This window comes from Scardinius erythrophthalmus (assembly GCF_964197995.2).
Source record: "Scardinius erythrophthalmus genome assembly, chromosome: 24".
Taxonomy (NCBI): Eukaryota; Metazoa; Chordata; class Actinopteri; order Cypriniformes; family Leuciscidae; genus Scardinius; species Scardinius erythrophthalmus.
In genome coordinates, this window is record NC_138244.1 from 1,310,801 (window position 1) to 1,332,485 (window position 21,685).

A 21,685-nucleotide genomic window follows, 5' to 3' on the forward strand; every position below is an offset into this window, starting at 1 on the left:
GGAAGAATACTTACATTTTTGATGTCTACTGTCTTTCTAGCGTTGTTGGCAAGAGTTTCCTCAAAGTATTGCTGTTCTTCAGGTGTAAGTTTAGCTAACTTACGGACTTCAGTGTAAGACCACTGTTCTTCACACACAGGGCATCTCAGCTCGGCTTTACCCTGCAAATGATCATAAGAGCAGTGTACTGAATCAAAAAAAATGTTGATTTAAAGATGATTTTACACAATTTCTCATAATTTTCACATACAAAAGCATTTTAGTGTCTACTCAAAATGCATATTATCCTTGTCTTGAGACTCTGAATAATGACCACTAGGGGCAGAGAGCTCATCTTTATAATGTCTTTGGTGTTTTTATCTCGTTTCCTATCTGCCAGTCACTTTGACGTTGTTTCGATGTGATGATACTAGGGGTCACACTTGGGAGCCCCAAACACCTCTGATACTTCATTAGACCAATGAGAGTTGGTTTATAGAATTTGCATGCCACTCCCTTATACATAAGGGTATAAAATAAGATGGCTTGTATCCACTTGTATTCAGATTTGTTCTTCGGAGCCGAGTGGTTGAATGTGCATTACAGCAGTCTCTTCCCAAGAGAGCTCCCCGGGGCGCTTCAGCAAAAGACCAGTTCCCTTACCCCAGAGGGGTCGGCAAATGTTCCGGTGGGATCACCTTTTTTTTGTATCAGTGCGAAAGAGACTAAGGGTGTTTTCACACTGCCAGTTTAGTTCAGAACGGGGCATGGTTCGCATGAAAAATCGCTAATGTGAATGCCGTCATGTGGACCTGGGTGTGCACTTGGGTACCGAACCCGAGACTACCTGGAGGAGGTGGTCTGAGTTTGGTTGCACTCGAACCGTTCCACGGTTCACGTGAATGTGAAAGCAACACGGACTTGGGTGCACACTTCTTCAGGAAGTAAAGTAACGTGCGCATGCGTTTTAGTTGATTATGATGTATTTAGTTAAATAAACCACATGTAAGGGATGGCAGTGTTGATGATTTACCTTGGATGCGAGTGAGAGCACTGAAGTTTGTTTGCTTCGGTGCTGTAAGCTCCGTATAGCCTCGTATTTTTTTTTTTTTTTTTTTTTTTTGTATAGCGCTTTTCACAATACAGATTGTATCAAAGCAGCTTCACAGTATTAAAATAAAATAATACAACAAAGTTTGTTTCTAGTGGAATTTATTGATTGATAGAATAAAATTAAATATCCCCAAAATATCCCCAACTGAGCAAGCCAAAGGCAACAGTGGCAAGGAACCGAAAAAAACTCCATCAAGCGGCCTAATGGTGTCCTAAAACTCCATCAGGTGACCTAATGGAGAAAAAAAAAACCTTGGGAGAACCCAGGCTCAGTCGGGGGCCAGTTCTCCTCTGGCATTTATGAACTAGAGGCCGGATTGTAGTTTGAAACTGTGAGATTAACAATATTATATGAATGCCTGGCTGAAAAGATGCGTCTTTAATCTAGTTTTAAACTGGGAGAGCGAGTCCGAGCAACAAACAGTATCAGGAAGACTATTCCAGAGTTTTGGAGCCAAAAGTGAAAATGCTCTCCCTCCTTTGGTGGATCTGGATATCCTAGGTATGACCAAAAGCCTCGAATTTATTGATCTTAAAGAGCGCGATGGATTATAGGGCGATAGAAGATCCGTTAAATAGACTGGAGCTAAGCCGTTTAGGGCTTTATAAGTCAGTAGCAATACCTTGTAGTTAATACGGAACTTTATAGGTAACCAATGTAGTGATGATAAAATCGGTGTTATATGATCATATTTTCTTGATCTAGTAAGAACTCTAGCGGCTGCATTTTGGACTAACTGTAGCTTGTTTATTGAGGATGCAGGACAACCGGCTAATAAAGTATTTCTTTGAGGATAGTAAGAGTGCTAGAGATTTAAATACTGCTTTGGATGCGCCTAGCGTGAACTCTTTACATGGTGCGGTTCCAGCTGAAGTAGAGCCTGAGCAGCCGGGCAAATGGGTGACAGTGAGGGATCGCTCTAGTCGCGGATCAAAAAACCACTCTTCCGTTCCGATTACCATAACAAATCGATATGCCCCGCTCAGTGAAACACCCACTGAGAATCCTGTTGATTGTGCCCTAGTAACTGGTGATTCGATCACACGGAACGTGAAAATAGAGACACCAGCGAACATAGTCACATGTTTGCCGGGAGCCAGAGCGCCTGACATCAAAGCAAATTTAAAAGTGCTGGCTAATGCTAATCGTAAATTCTCTAAGATCATTATTCACGTCGGCACTATTGATGTTAGATTCCACCAGTCGGAGATCACCAAAATGAATATTAAAGGGACAATGTGTAGCTTTTTAGGTATTTTATTATCTAAAATCAATATTTTTATTCATAAATATGCCCTCAATGGTGTACAAATACCTCTGCCAATGATCAGACTAATCCTCGTAAACGAAGAATTTATTATCTTTATATACATGGGACGGGTAGGTCCACGGAGGCTTCCATGTAGTTCCGCCATGTTGAAAAAGTATATGGCTCTTGCTTTAGAGACCACTTAGGCAATCATGCTGGCTTTGCTGTTGTACAAAAGGATGGGGAAAATTTCAATCCTGTTGTGATGCAGCATTGTGAACAACCTTGCTCGGCACAACTGGCCGAACTGAAGGCACTTACTGAAGCTTGTATAGTGGACAAAAACAGAGTCGCCAACATTTATACAGACTCTGCTTATGCCCATGGTGTATGTCACCTCTTTGGTGCAGTATGGAAACAAAGAGGATTTAAAAAGAGTGATGGAACCCCAATCCAAAATGGGGAACAAACTGCTAAATTGATCACGGCTATGATGTTTCCTACTAAGTTAGCCATTATCAAATGTCAGGCTCATAAAAAAGGTAATGACTTTGTGATTAAAGGAAATAATGCAGCTGACATCCTGGCTAAAAAGGCTTCAGGGTGTCAATTGGCAGTCATGGCCCCGTCTGTCCTCATCCAGCCCCTCCCCACCGTAGACAGCATTGCCCAAATGCAATCCAGAGCCTCTCCAGCTGAATTACACCTATGGCAGCAACGAGGGGCAACGAGAGATGCTAACAATATCTGGAGATCCCACGAAGGCCATATGATAGCCCAAACCCCTTTGCTTAATATTCTAATTCCAGATGCGCATGGTTTGACCATTGCGCAAGGGGGGAGATTTTGAAAAAGATTAAAAGACAAGGATTCTGGTCACCATATCTGCAAGCAAGAGTAGATGAATTTCTAAGCGAATGTGAAATCTGTGCACAAAACAATGTCAGAAAAGGAACGCCGACCCCAATAGGCTCTATCCCAGTCCCTGAAGGACCGTTCAAACACTTAGTGATGGACATCTTATGTGGACATGATAAAATCAGTAAAGGGAAAGAGATATATGTTGGTTATCATAGACAGATTTAGTTGATGGGCAGGGTTTTTCCTACATTGTAAATATTTTTGGCGGCCGCCAAAACGATTTTTTGTCCCGCCAAAGCCTTATTTCAACTGTAATTGGGTTTTGTGAGTGAAGCAGGCTAATGATGGAGTGACGGAGAGAACGATCACAGCGCCACACCCCCGCGCAGCAGGGACGTGCGGTCAGGGTAGGCAGGGTAGGCAGTGCCTCACCAAAGGAAATGTTGACATTACATTTATTAATTCCAAGAACTTTATTAATTCACCACATTATGATTTATTTTATTCCAAATATTAATTTTTGTAACAAAAATTCTCAGGAATACACATATAATATACTCATTTTGCCATTGTTTGCTCCTAAAACCATTGTTTCATGCAGGAAATTCAAGGCCATGGCCATTGAGGCAGAGGTTAGCAGTGCCTCTTTGGTCCATAGAACGTAGTTTACGTAGGTTTGCGCATGCGCAGTCAGTTCTCATGCTGTCTTGAATTATCAACATTGAGGCAGAGACCGAGCTTGCTTCATGTCACGTGATCCACTCGCTCTCACTCAATCCGCGCTTCCCGATCTAGCGGCGCCTAGCGTTGGCTGTCAACAGGCCCGGGGTGGGTAATCGGGAGAATTCCCGGTGGGCCGCTTCACTTTTGGGCCGGTCGAGGATTTTTTTTCCCACATTTGTCACGTTAGTTACATTAGGCTACACACGTTCCGCATTCTGACACCGCAGCGCGCAGCCTCTCAGGTTGTACCATGTGAGGGAGTTCTCCCCTCCCCTCCTATAGAGTTGGTTGGGTCCATAGCCCGTCTTTTCCAAAACGTTTTCTCAGGTAACTACCGCGGCACCGCCGGCGCCTACCGATAGCTGGGCCGGCCCGGTAGCTATGCGTCAGGGAGGATGGATGGGAGGAAGAGGCCAGGAGGTATGGAAGCTTGTTTCCGAGACAGAATAAAACATTTTAAAAGATAATTGCGACTTTTTATCTCACAATTGCGACTTTTTATCTCGTAATTCTGTCATTATTTCTCAGAATTGTGTGAAATAAAGTCGCAATTGCGTGTTATAAAGTCAGAATTGCGAGATATAAAGTCAGAATTGCGTGAAATAAAGTCGCAATTGCGTGTTATAAAGTCAGAATTGCGAGATATAAAGTCAGAATTGCGAGATATAAAGTCAGAATTGCGTGAAAAAAAAGTCGCAATTGCATGTTATAAAGTCAGAATTGCAAGATATAAAGTCAGAATTGTGTGAAATAAAGTTGCAATTGCTTCTTATAAAGTCTAAGTGAATTATTATTTAACCTTTACATTATTTGTTGAACCATGGCATTAATACAAACTAGCCTACACAATAGTGACTAGGCTGCTTGTCGGTTCGCTGACACCGCGCCGCCTCCCTCTTACTGTGTCCCGCACAAAACATTTGTTTTGTTGTATAAGTTATAAGATAGATGTGTCCATTAATTTGATTGTGCATTAGCCTCACATATGACTGACTTTGCTGTATGCAGGCAGGGATGTGATGATGCCTGATATGAACTTGGGTTGCTACATTAACTGAATGAATATATGCCACATTGATAGGTCACAGCCTACCCATGACAAGATTTCACCGCACGTTACTGCCGCGCAGGCAATCTCCGTCTTCAGCTCTGTCTTCTTTGCTCTCTCCCTCGCATCAAAATCAACTGATCCTAAAGGTCGGAAGACCGAATCCATGTTTCACGTGGTGCACTCGGAGAATATTTTTATTCAGCTGACATAACTTTAAATAAACGCAAAAAAAAAAAACTTTCCAGTTTGAAGGGGTTTAGTGTTCTCGATTTGACGATTTTTGATCGTGGACGATTAAAATGTCTCCACGATCTGCTTTTAAAGAAATATCGTAGAATCGTGCATTATATCTGTTCTGGTGCCTCTGTCCCAACATACTGAACAACGCGACGTATATTCACATAAAATGTTAACGCAGCGGAACGGAACGGGACACTGCAGTTCATAATTTGCATGTGCTTTAATGCCTTGTCGGTTAAACATTTAGGCTAATTCGCCTGCTGATGCGCTGTTCTAACATGTGAGTTCCTCAGCGCGTACATGTGAAGCTCACATGCACTAAAAGCCTGTCTACCAGTGCCTGGATACTTGACTAAGTTATCTTTCGAGTCTTATTGTGCTTATACTGTTAAATACACACAAGGTTTACATAAACAAAGTCGGTTATGTCTAAAGTGAAAGCAAACTTGAGAAAATTGAGAGAAAATCTGCTTGTCAAATGCGTGTATAGTAGACGCGTCGAGCGCAACTCTTAAAGAGACAGTAGTAGCAATAGTAAACACGCTGCCGCTTGTCCTTAAAGGGATAGTTCACCCAAAAATAAAAATGATCTCATAATTTACGCACTCTAATGTTGTTCCAATCCTCTATTAATTTCCTTCAAATATTTTCAAAAATTTCTCTAATATTAATATTTTGAAAAATGTGGCTATCCAAACAGTAGCTGGTCCCCATTGACTTCCATAGGAGAAACATATACTATGGTAGTCACACTGGGGTACATCAACTGTTTGGATAGCCACAATCTTCCAAATAACTTTTATTTTCAATAGAAGAAAGAAACTTATTCGAGTTTAAAACAACTTGAGAGAGTAAATTATGATATTGAATTGAATTTTTAGGAGAACTATCCCTTTAATGTTAATAATACAACAAAATGCAAAGAGAAAATTACTCACTGCTCTTGACTGATAACTTTAATAGTAGCTTTAATAAGTATCAGTGTATAATTTATACAGTGAAGTCTGTTTTGTTTTATTTTCATATTTGTTCATTTAATTACTTTCTTCAATGCTACTGTTAAATACACGTACTGTAGCTAAAAACATAAAGCACTGTTTATTTAATTTGTATATTAAGTTGTGTATGTGTAATGTGTATCTTTGATCTTAATATTTAATAACAGAAAATAATGACACATATTTTTATCTTTGCCCCTGTCTGCCTTTTTTTATTTTATTTTATTTTGTTACCTAAGGCTTTGTTTTTAAAATATGGACATTAGTTTGGCTGTAATGCTAAGTCATAAAATAGTAAAACCAACATAAAAAGAATCGTGATAAAATCATGAATCGTGATTTTCCTGAAAAAAATCGTGATATGATATTTTTGCCATATCGCCCACCATCTTTCAAAACAATGAAAGCCAGTCGTGGAAAACTCACAGCTTTTTTTGCAAAGAGGGCAAGAAAGGATGACAGTGATAGTGACAGGTAATATCTGTGTCTGATAATTGCATAGTCTATATATAATTTGGAAGAGGTTTAAAATTGAATTATTATCAGCCACAGTCTGGAAGAAAATGCCCCCCCAAAAAAATAAAATAAAAGAATGAACAACCAAATATTAACAACGAGGAACAAAAGAAACAAACATCAAGGTATAGATATAAAATAAGTTGTAATCACTTTATTTTACTATCTAGCCTGACAGTGATCGTTTTTTCCTGAATAAATAGGTTAAGAAAAAAAATCACAAACTGTTTCTTTGTATTTATTTTAAATTTAACATGTATTGTCAATATTGGGCTTGCGGATCATGTGGGTACTAGGGTACTCTTTGCTGTGTGTGGATGACCATGACCACCACCGAAGACCAATTTTGACCCAGGAAAAACCCTGGATGGGTCGAAGCAGAACCCTCAACAGAACAAGGAGCGCAAACAGTGATCAAGTTCTTAACCAGAGAAGTCATCCCAAGATTTGGTATCCCATCCCAGATTAGTTCTGACAATGGATCCGCATTTATCTAAAAGACAGTGAAAGCAGTAATACAACAGTTAAGAATAAAACAAAGACTCGGCTGCATTTACAGGCCGCAGGCACAAGGGATGGTTGAGAGGGTTAATGGGACGCTTAAGGCTAAAATCAACTAAATCTGTGCAGACACTAAACTCAAATGGGTAGATGCATTACCTCTTGTTCTGATGAGCTACTGTATGCAAACCAATAGAATCACCAACTTGACCCCACATGAAATGTTAACAGGCAGACCCATGCCTGTGCCCCACCTGAGAGGTCCGTATGAAGGGCCGCCTTTAGAACAATTGCAGATGGAATTAAGGACATATATGAGACAATTGACTGCTATACATGAAGCTATTCATTCACAGGAACAAAACAGGGGGCCCAGGGAAGAAGAGGAAGTTCCATGTCCAGTAGTCCCTGGGGACCAAGTATATTTAAGAGTCTTTAGGAGGAAGTGGAATGAGCCCAGGAGAGAAGGACCTTTTACTGTAGTAAGAGCAACACCAACAGCAGTGCAGGTAGAGGGTAGCACAACATGGTACCACTTGAACCACTGCACCAGGGTCCCAAGACTGAGGCCTAGAAGGCAGGGGGAGGAAATAGATAGCTCAGAGGGAAGCAGTGAGGAAACAGAGCAGAATGCCCAAGAAGATCAAAGAGCTGAAGGAAAAGGTAATAATGCTGCTGAACCTCATTCTAGGGAAACTGAGCACAATGGACCAAGAGATGAAATGCCAATACAGAATGATGCACTCCTTCCAGAGGATCCAGAGCATGAAGGTGAGAGAGCTCTTAACACTGATCCTAGTATTGACACATCTGCTGCAGCAGCTGCCTCAAGCTCAAGGCCTTCAGAGGAACAGTCACCTCAATCCGGGCCCTCCACCAGAGAATCACACCAGCAGCAAGAGCTTGCTACACTCAACCTTCAGGACATTGATCTCCCCAACATTGATTGCCCCGACATCAATCTCCCCGACATCAACTTCTCCAATGTTGAATGGGATGAGTTACCATAACATGACTGAACCAACTCAAGGTAATAAGAGAAGCAGACACAATGTAAAAAGAGATTTGAAATAGATTTGGGCCACTGATGAGAACTATACCAAAATTGAATATGACTTTGAATCAGAACTAAGAAAGGAGAAACTATTGGAAACAGCTTATCACAATGAATGGTACAGGTGGGCAGAATACACGGTAAAACAGACGACAAAGAGTACTTGTGTGTTGTGCTCCCCCTCGCCTTTGAAAAAGTTAACAATCGTGCCAAACCAATATGACAACGTACACTGTGCCAGATTCTATTCGCAGTATTGTGACAACCAAACTGGTCAAATAACTCCATATTACCCAGCAGAATGTCTAGCCATGTTGGGGAACCAATATTACCATACATTTTATAATCAGAAAGGGTGGGGAAGTGAATGCAAAAAACTTGATGTAAGAATAGACCCAGCCAAACGAGAAACTCCAAAGAACTATGTACTAGATACATCATTTGAATATGAATGTTTTAATAAGAGGGGAGCAAGATATGGGGAAATTCCAAGGCAAGTGTTCAATAATATGGCATCTAGATCGAGAAATGTATTATGACCCAGATGTGTATAAATCTTTCAGCATAATATATGCCACAGCAACAGTAAACAACAACATAACGATAACGACTGTTAAAGACAATTGTAAGAACGCTTCATTGACTTTTCCTTTAATAGAACCCTTTGAAAATCAAAATGAAGCAATTGCTGATTACTTTTGGTTGTGTGGAGGCGGAAGACTGAGAGCCACCTTAGTTGATTGGAAAGGACTCTGTGTCAGAGTAAGACTGGCTCAGGAAGTTGGAATTATAGACTGGGATCTCAAACAAAAGACCTGGAGAGCATCAACAAACAAAAACGCAGAGTTAAAAGAGCGTATGCCCCAGACCCTAAAGTAACAATAGATTCCATAGGACAACCAAGAGGGATACCCCATGAGTTTAAAGCCAGAGATGAGGTAGCAGCAGGCTGGGAATCCATATTTGTGTGGATATTACCAAATAAGAATCAAGAATGGATTAATTATATTTATTATAACCAACAGAGAATCATTAATTACACAGACGACACACTTGATGCCTTAGGCCATCAACTAAGATATACTAGCAAAATGACAGGGCAAAACAGGCAAGCTCTGTATTGGCTACTGGCAGAAAAAGGAGGAGTATGTGTGATGTTTGGAACTGATTGTTGTACCTTTATTCCAAATAATACAGCCCCTGATGGAGCTTTTACTAGAGCCATGAAGAAACTGAAGAAACTAAGACAAGAGGTTACTGAAAATGCGGGAAGAGACAGAAACATTGGATACTGGTTAGACTCTTTGTTTGGTTCCTGGAAGGAATGGTTCATTAAGGTGGGAATGATGATAGTTGTGGTTGTTGTTGTTTTCCTTTTGCTGTTCTGTTGTGTTGTGCATTTCCTCAGATCTATGATAGCCAACGCAGCTGCCAAACAGATGATTAACCCCCTGAGGTCGACGGTATCGCCGGCGATACCAGCTCGCTTTTTTTTATCAGTGTAAAAGAAACTCATAAATACTCTGTTGACTTTGATTTTCCATAGGAGTTTCATGCATCAATCGATTCTGTTAAATGTGTATTATTTTTGTGTATACTCACAATAAAAACAAAGTGTTGTGCTTTTTGCCAAATAAAGAAAAATAAACACGAAGCGAGTTCTGCCTTCTCTCTGTCAGTGTAGTCCATTCTGAAACGCGTCCGAAAATGAACTGTAACTCAGCGAATACTCAGTCAAACAGACATACAGACACACAGGCATGAAGCTTGAATTCTCTTCTTTTAAATGAAGTAATTTATATAAAAAACAAATATTCTCAGTTCATGTAATCTGTAAGAAAAGAGCGAGATGTCAGTCGTTCTCATCTCATCTAATTACTTGTAATGTGACTCCGCCCTCGGAGAGCACGCGCTATTCAAACGCAAATGACTGAGCAATCCGTGCAAACTGTGAACGCCCTCATATCAGCTCGAGAAAACAAGTTGAATCAGATCATTGTAGCCTACTTGTTTACACCGTCTCACAGCGCTGTGAGGAATAATAATAATGGAAAATGTCCCTCAGAAGTGCGGGTATATCGAGGAGCGAGCTGAGGAATGGTGTAGTAAGTTTTTTTCCTTCTCACGTGAATCGGGTTTATGAATGAATGAACCGCAGAGATGCGCGCTGTTTACCACAGCTCACAAAAAGAGTGTGAATGAATGATGATGTTTTAGCAAACTGTATTGCTATACTGAGATGAGTACAAATCGACTGAAATATGTTGAAATAAAGTGTCTAGGTTTTGACATAAATGCAAATATAAATGTAATTTTACAAAATATTATTGATTTTCAAATACTGCTGTATTGAATGAACAGCTTTTAGCAAACTCTATTGCTATACTGAGATGAGGAAAAATATCAAAAATTATCAAAAATAAAGTCATCAAATAATACGTTTTGTATACTTTAGTTTTTAAAAAGAAAGACTACACTTGAATTGTTGTAATTGTAACCTTTTTAATAAAAAATATATATTTATAAGGTAGATGTAAACAAGTAAATATAATTTTTTTCTTTAAATAATTTGTATTGTGTTTTATTAGTGACAAATTTGTGGAGAGGATAAATATTCCAAAACTGAAAATACAGTATGAGAATTAACTGCACAATTACTAGACATGTTTACCTTGGATATTATACAATTTGCAAGCACAATTTGTGAAAAAAATAAAAAAATAAAATTCCGATGCCTCCAACTGTGAACCAATTTGGTAGTATATATATATATATATATATATATATATGTGTGTGTATATATATGAAGAGTTCAGATGCAAAAGCCTCTAAATGCCATCTGAAATTTTCTTCTAGAATGATCATTTTTTATGAAGCTTGTATATTTAAGTTAGCTATAGGTGACACACCTGAATGAATGGCTCATTAAGTATGCAGGGGCATTGTCTCATCAGGTGTGAACTACTAAATATGCATGATCGTTTACGCCCCATCCGCATATTGGCTTTCCAAACTAAAAGTGTTTTGCAAAACTTAAATCAATGTATCGTTTTATGTGAATGATTAGGCAGGATGATTTTCACATCATTTTGAAGAAAAAACTCTAGGCGAGGACATCCATTAGTCAAAAGTCTTATTGGCACATATTTAGTATGTGTTTTGTGGCCTTATTTCAGAAACTTTCATTTTAATTTTTTTCAATAACCATGCATAAACATTATTCTCTCATAAATGAAAACATGTACATACATGTGGCTCACATATTATGGTAGTCCTGTTTGTGCTAAATAGAGTGTAATTTTTTTTTGCCATTGATATGTTTATAAGCAACTGAAAAAAGCACAAATGTCAGGGCATGTCAGAACATCTCAAGGACCCCAAAAACACCCCAGACTCCAGAGGGTTAATGTGTCAGTCAAACGTTCGGGAATTGACATCGGGTGCACAAACTCAGGAGTGTACCCTGTTGGGCCAGGTCTGGACGAGTTGGATGACTTCCTGTGAACAGGACTGATTAACGAGTAAAGAAGAGAGTGCCTTGTTACTTTTATTTTCTGATTATTGATTTTCACAATTTGACACTGTTTTTGATAGAGAGGGAGGTAGCCCCACTGTGTATTTTATTTTTGGGGTAAAATTAGGTAGATCATTAGAAAATGGGTAGAGTAGGGAGTTAGTTAGAAGGGTTATTTTTTGGTTTTTGTTTTGTTTTTATTTTGAAACAAGGGCTCCTTCCAGAGTATATTCTTACATATATTCCTACATATATTCTTACATATAATCCTACTGAGTATATTTTATATAATCACACTAATTGTTCACAAAATATGAATATGTGAATGAGAGGGGACGATACAAGGTTTAAAGTAGGTCATTGCCCGTGGTATGGGGTAATGCAACCAGATATAAAGGGAAAAGATAAGAATGTTTTTATTATTTTCAATCACTTTTATCACTTTTTAATCACACTATAAAAAAAGTTATTTTTAATATTTTAAAGTTTTCTTTATGAAATAAATGTGAAGTAAATGCCTTAGGCAACTGGAAAATGTTTTCACGGGACAAAAAGAGGAATTAATTACAAGCGCGGTCACCGATTGCCGGATCAGCAAGGGCAGACTCAACTGGTGGTTTAAAAACCCGCTGTCTGCTCCAACACCAGATAGCGCCCTAGGCAGGACCAGGGCACCTCTGGCAACGATGGAGCAACCCAGATAGCACTCCAGGCCACCGGAAGCGCCTGTGCAGTTCCTCTGGCACCGTGGGATAACTCTACCCTCAAGTCTGTACACTAAGAAATGTTGATTAAAACTGGATAACAGATGTTCATCTCTCCCTTGTGAATGATAACAGAAAAGGAAGGTGAGATCTTTTACTCCGCTCTAGTCAAAGGGGGGCGGAGATGTTTGGTCTCACTATTCCTCCAGAGTGTACCTTTGTGACAACAGCCTATTGATAAGAAAGACGGATGGTCTATTTTTGGCCATGATTGATAGATAACGGAAGGAGGCTTGCGCATGAAGATACATTCTGGGACAAACATGAAGGTGGGACTAGAATAAGTCCCAAAGGGGGGGATGTGTTGGAGATTTTCCTTTGCCTCATGTAAAAGTCTGTATTTCTGTGTCTCAGTCAGAACCCAGGTTAAATAAGGATACATCAGGTTAAATTAGGTCAAGTTGTCTGTGAGGATGAAAGAGTACCTAACAAGCTCAGAGAGAAGATGTGTATAGGTAACTGATAAGATGGTACTAAAAACGGTTTAGTGAAACTTATTTCATGAGATTTTTGTTCATGGCACAAAGAATGCATCCCTGGATAAAGGTCTTGATATCTTGCAACATGCTGGGCCACCAGTAGCGAGTCTGGAGAGTGAAACAGGTCTTGTTTATTCCAGGATGACCAGTGCCAACTGATGAATGTGCTGAGGAGATTAGGGAGGTCCGAAACTCTTCAGGTACGTCAATCTTACCGACTGGACACTCTGGAGGACTGGGTTGGTGTTGGGACAATTCAAATATAGGTGTTCATTTAAATCCCACTGAATGGGATTGACAAACATCTTTTCAGGTAGGATATTCTCAGGTTCCTCGTGGGAAATTTCAGGGGCATGGAGACGAGATAAGGCATCTGCTCGGACGTTCTTCGAATCAGGGCGATAGGAAATCTGGAAGTGGAAGCGGGTAAAGAAGAGTGCCCATCTGGCTTGGCGTGGATTAAGTCTTTTTGCTTTTTTCAGGTACTGAAGGTTTTTGTGGTCTGTGAGAACCATAAATGGATGTTTGGCTCCTTCTAACCAGTGTCTCCACTCTTCTAGACGAAGCTTAACCGCCAGGAGTTCTCGATTGCCAATGTCGTAGTTTACCTCTGCAGGAGATAACTTGCGTGAGAAGAATGCGCAAGGCATAGGCTTGGATGAAGCAAACCAGAGAGGAAGCGGAGTTTGCGGAAGTACCGGGTGCTGGCTGACTGGGATTCACAGCGGCGGCTATGGGTTGTGCAGGATTATCAAAACCAATGGCAGCTTCCATCGCGCTGTTTCTTCTATTTGTAGGTCAAGTCTTCTGTCAAGATATAAACCAGGAGATCGGAGGTAAGTGATACAAACAAAGCTTTATTTATAGATGACCAGAGTGCAAGGTGAGTATTTATTCAATTTAAGTGCAGATTCCGTGAAGATGAGTCGAAGTGGGGCAGAAAGCAGGTAAGCACTTTCACTTCAGATAAGTTGATGTCAAGTAATCACAGTTCAGTAACCTTAGTCTCTTCTCTTTCAGATGCGGTTGGCAGAAAGCAGGTTCGGATGAAACAATGGACTCACGAAGCAACATAGGATCTCAGACAGCATGAAATCGGACAGGAATTCTGAAGACGGCACAACAAGATGTAGAGGTTGGTGTTTCAGGTATGTATAAATTACTTCTTGCAGACTTGATGCATCAGCGGAAACAGAGACAACAGCATATGATCTGTTCCTGTTGGAGACTTGACAAAGACTTCTTCTTCTTCTTCTCTAATATTAATGGCGGGTCGCAACCAACTTTTTCAGGTGCATACCGCCACCTACTGTACCGGAGTGTGTAACTCAAGGTTTTAGTACTTCAGGTTACAGCTTGACAAAGACTGAAATCACAGTGAAGGTTTTATGCGTTGACTGATGAGGTAATTGATTATGAACAGGTGTGTGCGATTAATATTCTGGAGAGAGTGATCTTTGAATGGTGGATTGAAACGAGCTTGATTGATCTCTGACAGATATAGCATGGCATTTTCAGCCCTCGGACAGACCTTACATTTCTACAGGAAGGAGTTGCCTTAGAAGAAGTGTCAAGGCATGTTGTTCCAACTCACCTGCCATCTCCTTGGGAGTCAGCAGTGAATGAATATGGAAATTTGAGTGTGTCGACAGAATACATTTTTGAGGCAGGGTTCGTACACAAATTTACCAATAAATTTCCATTATTTTTTCATGAATTTTGAGGCAAATACTCATGACCTAACATTCCATGAAATGTCTGCAGTGCCCGCCACAATATCAGCATTGACTGGCACAAATAGAAACTATTCTCATAATAACATAAAAGTTCTTAATGTTTTGTTTTGCGCCATTGCTGTCAAACAAACTAAAATTGAAAGTGTGATAAGGCTTTGCGTCCTTATCAATAAACTGTATGTTTGTGCTGTGCAGAAAGAAGTGTTCAATGGATGAATGCAGTACCTTGTCTATTATGTCAAATTTAACCAATTACTGAACTAAATCAGAATACTATTTGTACCAATAAAATGTTATCATTCACAAAAGCCATCTTTACACTGCAAAGGTGGAACAGAAGCTGCATCTGAAATAGCACAGATGTTTATTTACAGACTGTTTAACGTTACTCATAAATTATACAATTAACATAACTCATTACAGGGTCATTGTTGTCAATCAATGCTTTTGATATTGTAATAATGATTATTAACATTGATTAATAGAATACATAATGTTTTTGAGAAACTGCATGTCATATTCTGATTACACCAATAAAACAATCTAATAAGCATTTGTGAATTATTTTAATGTTTTTACGCATTAGCAAATGAAGACTTTACATGATCTTATCAGCATGATGAACACATTATATTAACTGGAATAAACTGTATATACAGTAGAAAGAGAGCAGAGAATGTGAGCGATCGTGAGGCTGTCCATAACTTGGGTCTCGCGCAGGTTTAAGCACACTCACCACTCCCGTTAAAATCCCGGAAGCTGACTACACCGCGACATTAATCTCTTACATCCAATCTGCACTTTGTTTATGATGGGATTATTTGCACGTTTCATTTTTTTTCGCTCACTGAACAAAACTCTTCCTTATAGTGATGTCTAATCTGATTGGCCATCACATCCATAAGCTCAACAGAAACGTATGCGATTGGTTATAATGCTCAATGCTGCAAAACAAAATCTGATGGAAAGAACGTTAAGTATTGCAATTTGTTTTAACCAATATTATATTATCAATTAAACATATATTCTATTATATAAATATTTTGAAAAAAATTCCATGACTTTTCCAAAACTTTCTGGGTTTATTTATTTTCCAAACCTTTTCCAAGCCTGGAAATTGCTTTTCTAAATTTTGATGACTTTTCCAGGTTTTTCATGACCATATAGACAGTAAATGAAGAAAAAAAGAGATTCAAACAATAAAACTAATCGTATCGAGCTATACCAATTATTCAATTTCTGTTGATAAATGTGTCCAAACAGTTGCTCACCTGTCTAATAAAACACATACTATATTAAAGTGTTTTTTGGTGTTTCCATGGTTTATACTGAAGTAAAATCTGAAATTGAGGGTAACACGGATATAATGTGATTGACAGGCGACGCAGTGACATGGGCCGTTACACTGGTTAAAACTGTGGATTTCTCCTTATTTAAACATTGTTGGAAACATTTGGGATAATGCAAGTATAAAAGTGAACAAAATATAGGCCTAACATTGTTCTAGTGGTTTATTTATATTTTCATGTAAAAATCTTACATATTGTGCTTTAACTTCAGTAGGTACAACAAAAGGCATTGTAACCGGCTTCAGCACAAAGCTAATTTTTAGTGTTTTATTTTTTATCGATCATTTGTTGGTAAAGGATGAGAGACCTGAAGAGCCAGATGATTTGTGTCAAATAGCCAGATGTGGCTCACTGTCACGCACTGGCTGTAGTAACACACAGGATGAAGAAGATGAAGATCCAAGACTTCTAATAGTTTTCTCCAAGGTTATTTTTTTTTACGAAAACTGAAACTAATGCCGAGTTCACATTGCACGATTTTCAAAGTAGTCGAGTCACTGTTGTTTTCACACTGCACGACTATCCAGGGTAACATTCAGTTGCTGGTTCACACTGCACGATGCATCGGCGACAGGAGGTTTCACACTGCATGACTTTCAGGAGGAAGAATCGCCGACAACTTCTGTCTGGTCCGCAAACTATGTTTCACAACCAAACACACGCGAGAAGTGAGACTGAAATTGTTATTAAAAATTATAGCCTGCAAGAAGCTTGGGATCCAAATTGTCTGTGCACTGATTTGCAGCGAAAAGGAGAAAAAGAAAAACATTATGCATGAGGAAATGGCTGGGAAGACGAGGGGAGCAAGGACTGTGTGTTCTGCAAAGAGAGTTGGGGGTAAATAAATAATGTTGCAATGTGCTGCTGTTGCTGCTGGTCAAGCAAATGTTTGGGCTTTGTTTCTGTTTGATATAATTGTAAATGTATCCATTAAAATACAGATATTGTGGCCTATAACTCCTCCCCGAACTCCCCTCTGCACTGTGTCTTGCTCTCTCATTGGCTGTCGGTCATCGCCGATGTAGATTTCAGTCAGAACACTTTTCACACAGCAGGATTTTGAATCGCTGACAGGTCCAGATATTTAGCATGCCAAATATCTCACGGGTCAAGTCATCCTCATTTATATAGCGCTTTTAACAATGTAGATTGTTTCAAAGCAGCTTTACAGAGATAAACATATCATTTAAGGTAACAGAGATTGTTTTGGCTTTATAGCAGTTCTTTAATAAAGTTATTTTCCAGCTAAAGTTAGTTTTGATTGATTCGCTTCCGTCGCAATGATCATTTGTTATTAAATTAGGGGCCGCTAAGACGACACCATTCCCTCTACACAGACTTTAAACGCGAACCTGTGAGAAACGCTGATGGCGTTCACATGCGCATTTAGAACGGGTTCTATAGTTATGTGCGTTCAAATATATGTGCGCAGGTTTGGAATTCCCTACAAGCCAAGCCTAAACAAAAGGCGTTTCTCAATGTCAAGGAAGGATCCTCGGAAGCCAGAATTCCGAGGATGCTACGTCATCGACATCCGTCGAAGGACTGTTCCAATGTCGAGGCTCCTCGGAATTTCAACCAAGGACTGCGTCCTTCGTTCGAAAAATATCCCATACACAGGAAAGGATGCATATGAGTAGACTTCGCGCTCTTCACGCTCTCAAATCACCCACAATCCTATGCGCGCAGCTTTGCTATCTTGTTAAAAAAATTCAAAATGTTAGACGTTAACGGACTAACGGAGTCGGAGCGTTAATATGCTTTCAAATGTAAATATATTTACGTTACCAAACATTTGTTTAAAAAAAATAATTACATCCATTATGTTATGGATCAAATTGACCTGCACTGTTTAAACACACTTGACAGTCAAATAATCAATATGATTAAAAAGGAGTTTATTGATTTAAAAACGATTATATTGCCTGAGTGAACAGAACTGCGTCCATAGCAACGCTCTGTTTTTCATTTTCACTGACGTGCACTTGCTAGCCTGTTCCAGAGCCGTTGAAAAACCATAGACAGTAGAATGCTGAAGAGGAGCCTCGTCTAGCCTCTGAAGGAAGTGACTTGGAAGGACCAGTCCTGCCAAGGAAGTATCCTTGACATTGAGAAACACCTAAAGTACTGGTGTTTCCTCATAAATTTAGAATTTTATTTTATTTAGTAAAATGAAATTTGGTATTGGGAAATTGGGATTCTCTCAGATTGCGTCTTTGCTCATTCACACTGCGTGACTGTCACTCGCGTGAACGAGCACCGATTTGCCTGTGATTTCGGGCATTTGTCGGCGATTTCTCAAAACCTGTCGGCGAGCCAAAATCGGGGCTAAAAATCATGCAGTCTGAACTCGGCATAAGACTAAAACTATTGGTCAAAAACATTTTCGTAAAATGAAAAATTCATAAAAAAATGAAAAACTAAAACTAAACTAAACTAACAACAGTTACTGAAAAACTAACTGAAATAAAATAATAATTAGCAAAAATAAAAAATCGTTTTCGTAATTTATAAACTCTTTACTATGGCGAAAAATCTAAAAGCGATTCTTTATGGAAATGCCTGTATATGGATCTTCATGCACATGACATTAAGTTAGCTGAGGCAATTAAAGGGATAGTTCACCCAAAAATGAAAATTCTGTCATCATTTACTCTCCCTCAAAATGTTTCAAACCAGTATGAATTTCTTTTTTCTGCTGAACACAAAAGAAGATATTTTGAAAATGTCTGTAACCAAACAGTTTAATGACCCTTTTGACTTACATAGCATTGTTTTTCCTACTATGTAAGTCAATGGGGTCCATCAACTGTTTGGTTACAGACATTTTTCAAAATATCTTCTTTTGTGTTCAGCAGAAAAAAGAAATTCATACTGGTTTGAAACATTTTGAGGGAGAGTAAATGATGACAGAATTTTCATTTTTGGGTGAACTATCCCTTTAATCCCTTTAACCTGTAACGGTCATCAGCTGGAGTGCCCTTGAGAGCCACCAGAGGGCACTCCACATCAGACTTCATTATTCACTCACAACTACATTTCCCATAACTCACTGCCCGGACTCATCATCACCGATTGCATCCACCTGTGTCTCATTACCCTGTTAGTCTCAACTTATTTATACCATGTTCACTCATTGTGAAGTTTTGTATGTTGTTGCACTGCATTCCCGAGTGTTTTACCTGGGGCCTGTACCATGAAGGTAGCTGAACAAACTCGGGGTTACAGGATTAGTTTTGAGTTGACAAAACCAAACCGTTGCGATCAGGCTTTATTGGTACCATGATGCAGCTCATCAACTTTCTCTGTCAACTCAGGCTTTGATCCTCAAGCTATGATTACTCCACGCGCGCGTGCACATAAAAGAGTGACGTCGACACTGAACAACCAATCGCAGGTCGCGTTTTTTTCCACGGAAGAGCAAGAGATAATCATTAATAATCACGATGAATTTAATTGTATTTGTATTACAATTAAAATGTATTTCAAGCTCGAAACAATACTGTCTCTGCTGCCAAAGCAAAAGAAGACTGTTGGAGAAAGATTACTGATTGTTAATGTGTAAGTTAAACAAATACATTATATATTTATGTCAAATTATGTATGTATGTGTTGCCTATACGTGTAATATAGCCTATTTTTATATTTTTAAATATGTGCATGTACTAAGAAAGATTAATATTCATTGATTTTTAGATGAAACCCCAACTCCAAATGTTCTTGGCAGCAGATAAAATATAAAAATATAATTCAAAGTGGTGAGTATTTACCACAACCTTTTATTACTTTTGTGAACATTTTTTTTTTCTTTTCTTTTTTTCCTTTTATTAGGTTCATCTTGGGTCTGACAGAGAGTAACAGTAACATGTCATATAATATAAATAATATAGATACATGTACACTCGTAATGTAAAATACATTAATTCACTTTTGTGAACATTTTATCACAAACACTTCTTTGCAGCAAGCAGAAATAAAGAGTTAAATTCAGAAAACCAGAATACACTGGCGGAGGAGTTGCTCTGAGGCAATAAGGGACGGCCGATTATGGATGGGATTACAGGTGCTGTACAGTCTGACCCTGGTGCTGGCTCCTCTAAGCAAGTAACACTGGGCACGTGTGCAATACATTACTACTTTTTTAAGTTTTAAATATAGCTGACTATGTTCTGCAGTAGAGGGAAATACAGTGTCCCTGTTGAAGCCAGCACACATACACAGTCTCCCACACAGAGGTCAGTATGCAGCAGACAGAACACCAGAAACATAACCTGCTTTACAACAGTTATGCTTTACATTGGCCTATTTTTATTTATTAGGGTGGAGGAAATGATGAAGACACTCTGTCTGTGTGTTCTCAGACAGTTGCTGATGTGAATGCACTGGGCTTTTTATTATGGCAAACATTTGAATGTGTGGCATAAAAAAGGGACTGGCCCTTACACATCTCTTTTGTAGGATTTTTCACAACCTGCCCCAGAAACTGAGGCCTCTACCTCAATGGGCTTCAGAAGAAATGTGTAAGGATTTAAAACCCTTGACATAAATTACAGTCAGTCCTGTGTTTGTAGGAAGTCAAGGAACTTTTTGTGATTTTGATGAGCCTCCAGAAAACTTGTAATGATCATTTGTGGTGGAATTATGTTTCAGGAGGAAACAGACTCAGTCAGGGTCCTGTACTAAAGGAGTCTTGAACTAGACTGCACACTAAAGGAGTCTTGAACTAGACTGCACACTAAAGGAGTCTTGAACTAGACTGCACACTAAAGGAGTCTCGAACTAGACTGCACACTAAAGGAGTCTTGAACTAGACTGCACACTAAAGGAGACTCGAACTAGACTGCGCACTAAAGGAGTCTTGAACTAGACTGCACACTAAAGGAGACTCGAACTAGACTGCGCACTAAAGGAGTCTTGAACTAGACTGCGCACTAAAGGAGTCTTGAACTAGACTGTTCACTAAAGGAGACTCGAACTAGACTGCGCACTAAAGGAGTCTTGAACTAGACTGCACACTAAAGGAGTCTTGAACTAGACTGCACACTAAAGGAGTCTCGAACTAGACTGCACACTAAAGGAGTCTTGAACTAGACTGCACACTAAAGGAGACTCGAACTAGACTGCACACTAAAGGAGTCTTGAACTAGACTGCACACTAAAGGAGACTCGAACTAGACTGCGCACTAAAGGAGTCTTGAACTAGACTGCACACTAAAGGAGACTCGAACTAGACTGCGCACTAAAGGAGTCTTGAACTAGACTGCACACTAAAGGAGACTCGAACTAGACTGCGCACTAAAGGAGTCTTGAACTAGACTGCGCACTAAAGGAGTCTTGAACTAGACTGTTCACTAAAGGAGACTCGAACTAGACTGCGCACTAAAGGAGTCTTGAACTAGACTGCACACTAAAGGAGTCTTGAACTAGACTGCACACTAAAGGAGTCTCGAACTAGACTGCACACTAAAGGAGTCTTGAACTAGACTGCACACTAAAGGAGTCTCGAACTAGACTGCACACTAAAGGAGTCTTGAACTAGACTGCACACTAAAGGAGA

The 21,685-nt window shown here is 39.3% G+C and overlaps 1 protein-coding gene across 3 annotated transcripts in view; it reads right to left on the reverse strand.

Moving 5' to 3' along the window:
- LOC308685033 (E3 ubiquitin-protein ligase RNF19A-like) overlaps positions 1-21,685 on the reverse strand; it is a 40,778-nt gene that overhangs the window by 12,800 nt on the left and 6,293 nt on the right. For all 3 annotated transcript variants that reach the window (XR_014029412.1, XM_081356465.1, XM_081356464.1), the window contains exon 3: positions 15-161. Coding sequence is in view for 2 of the 3 variants with exons in the window: in XM_081356465.1 (XP_081212591.1) it covers positions 15-161 (147 nt within the window). In the remaining variant the exon portion in view is untranslated. The remainder of the gene's footprint in view (positions 1-14; positions 162-21,685) is intronic.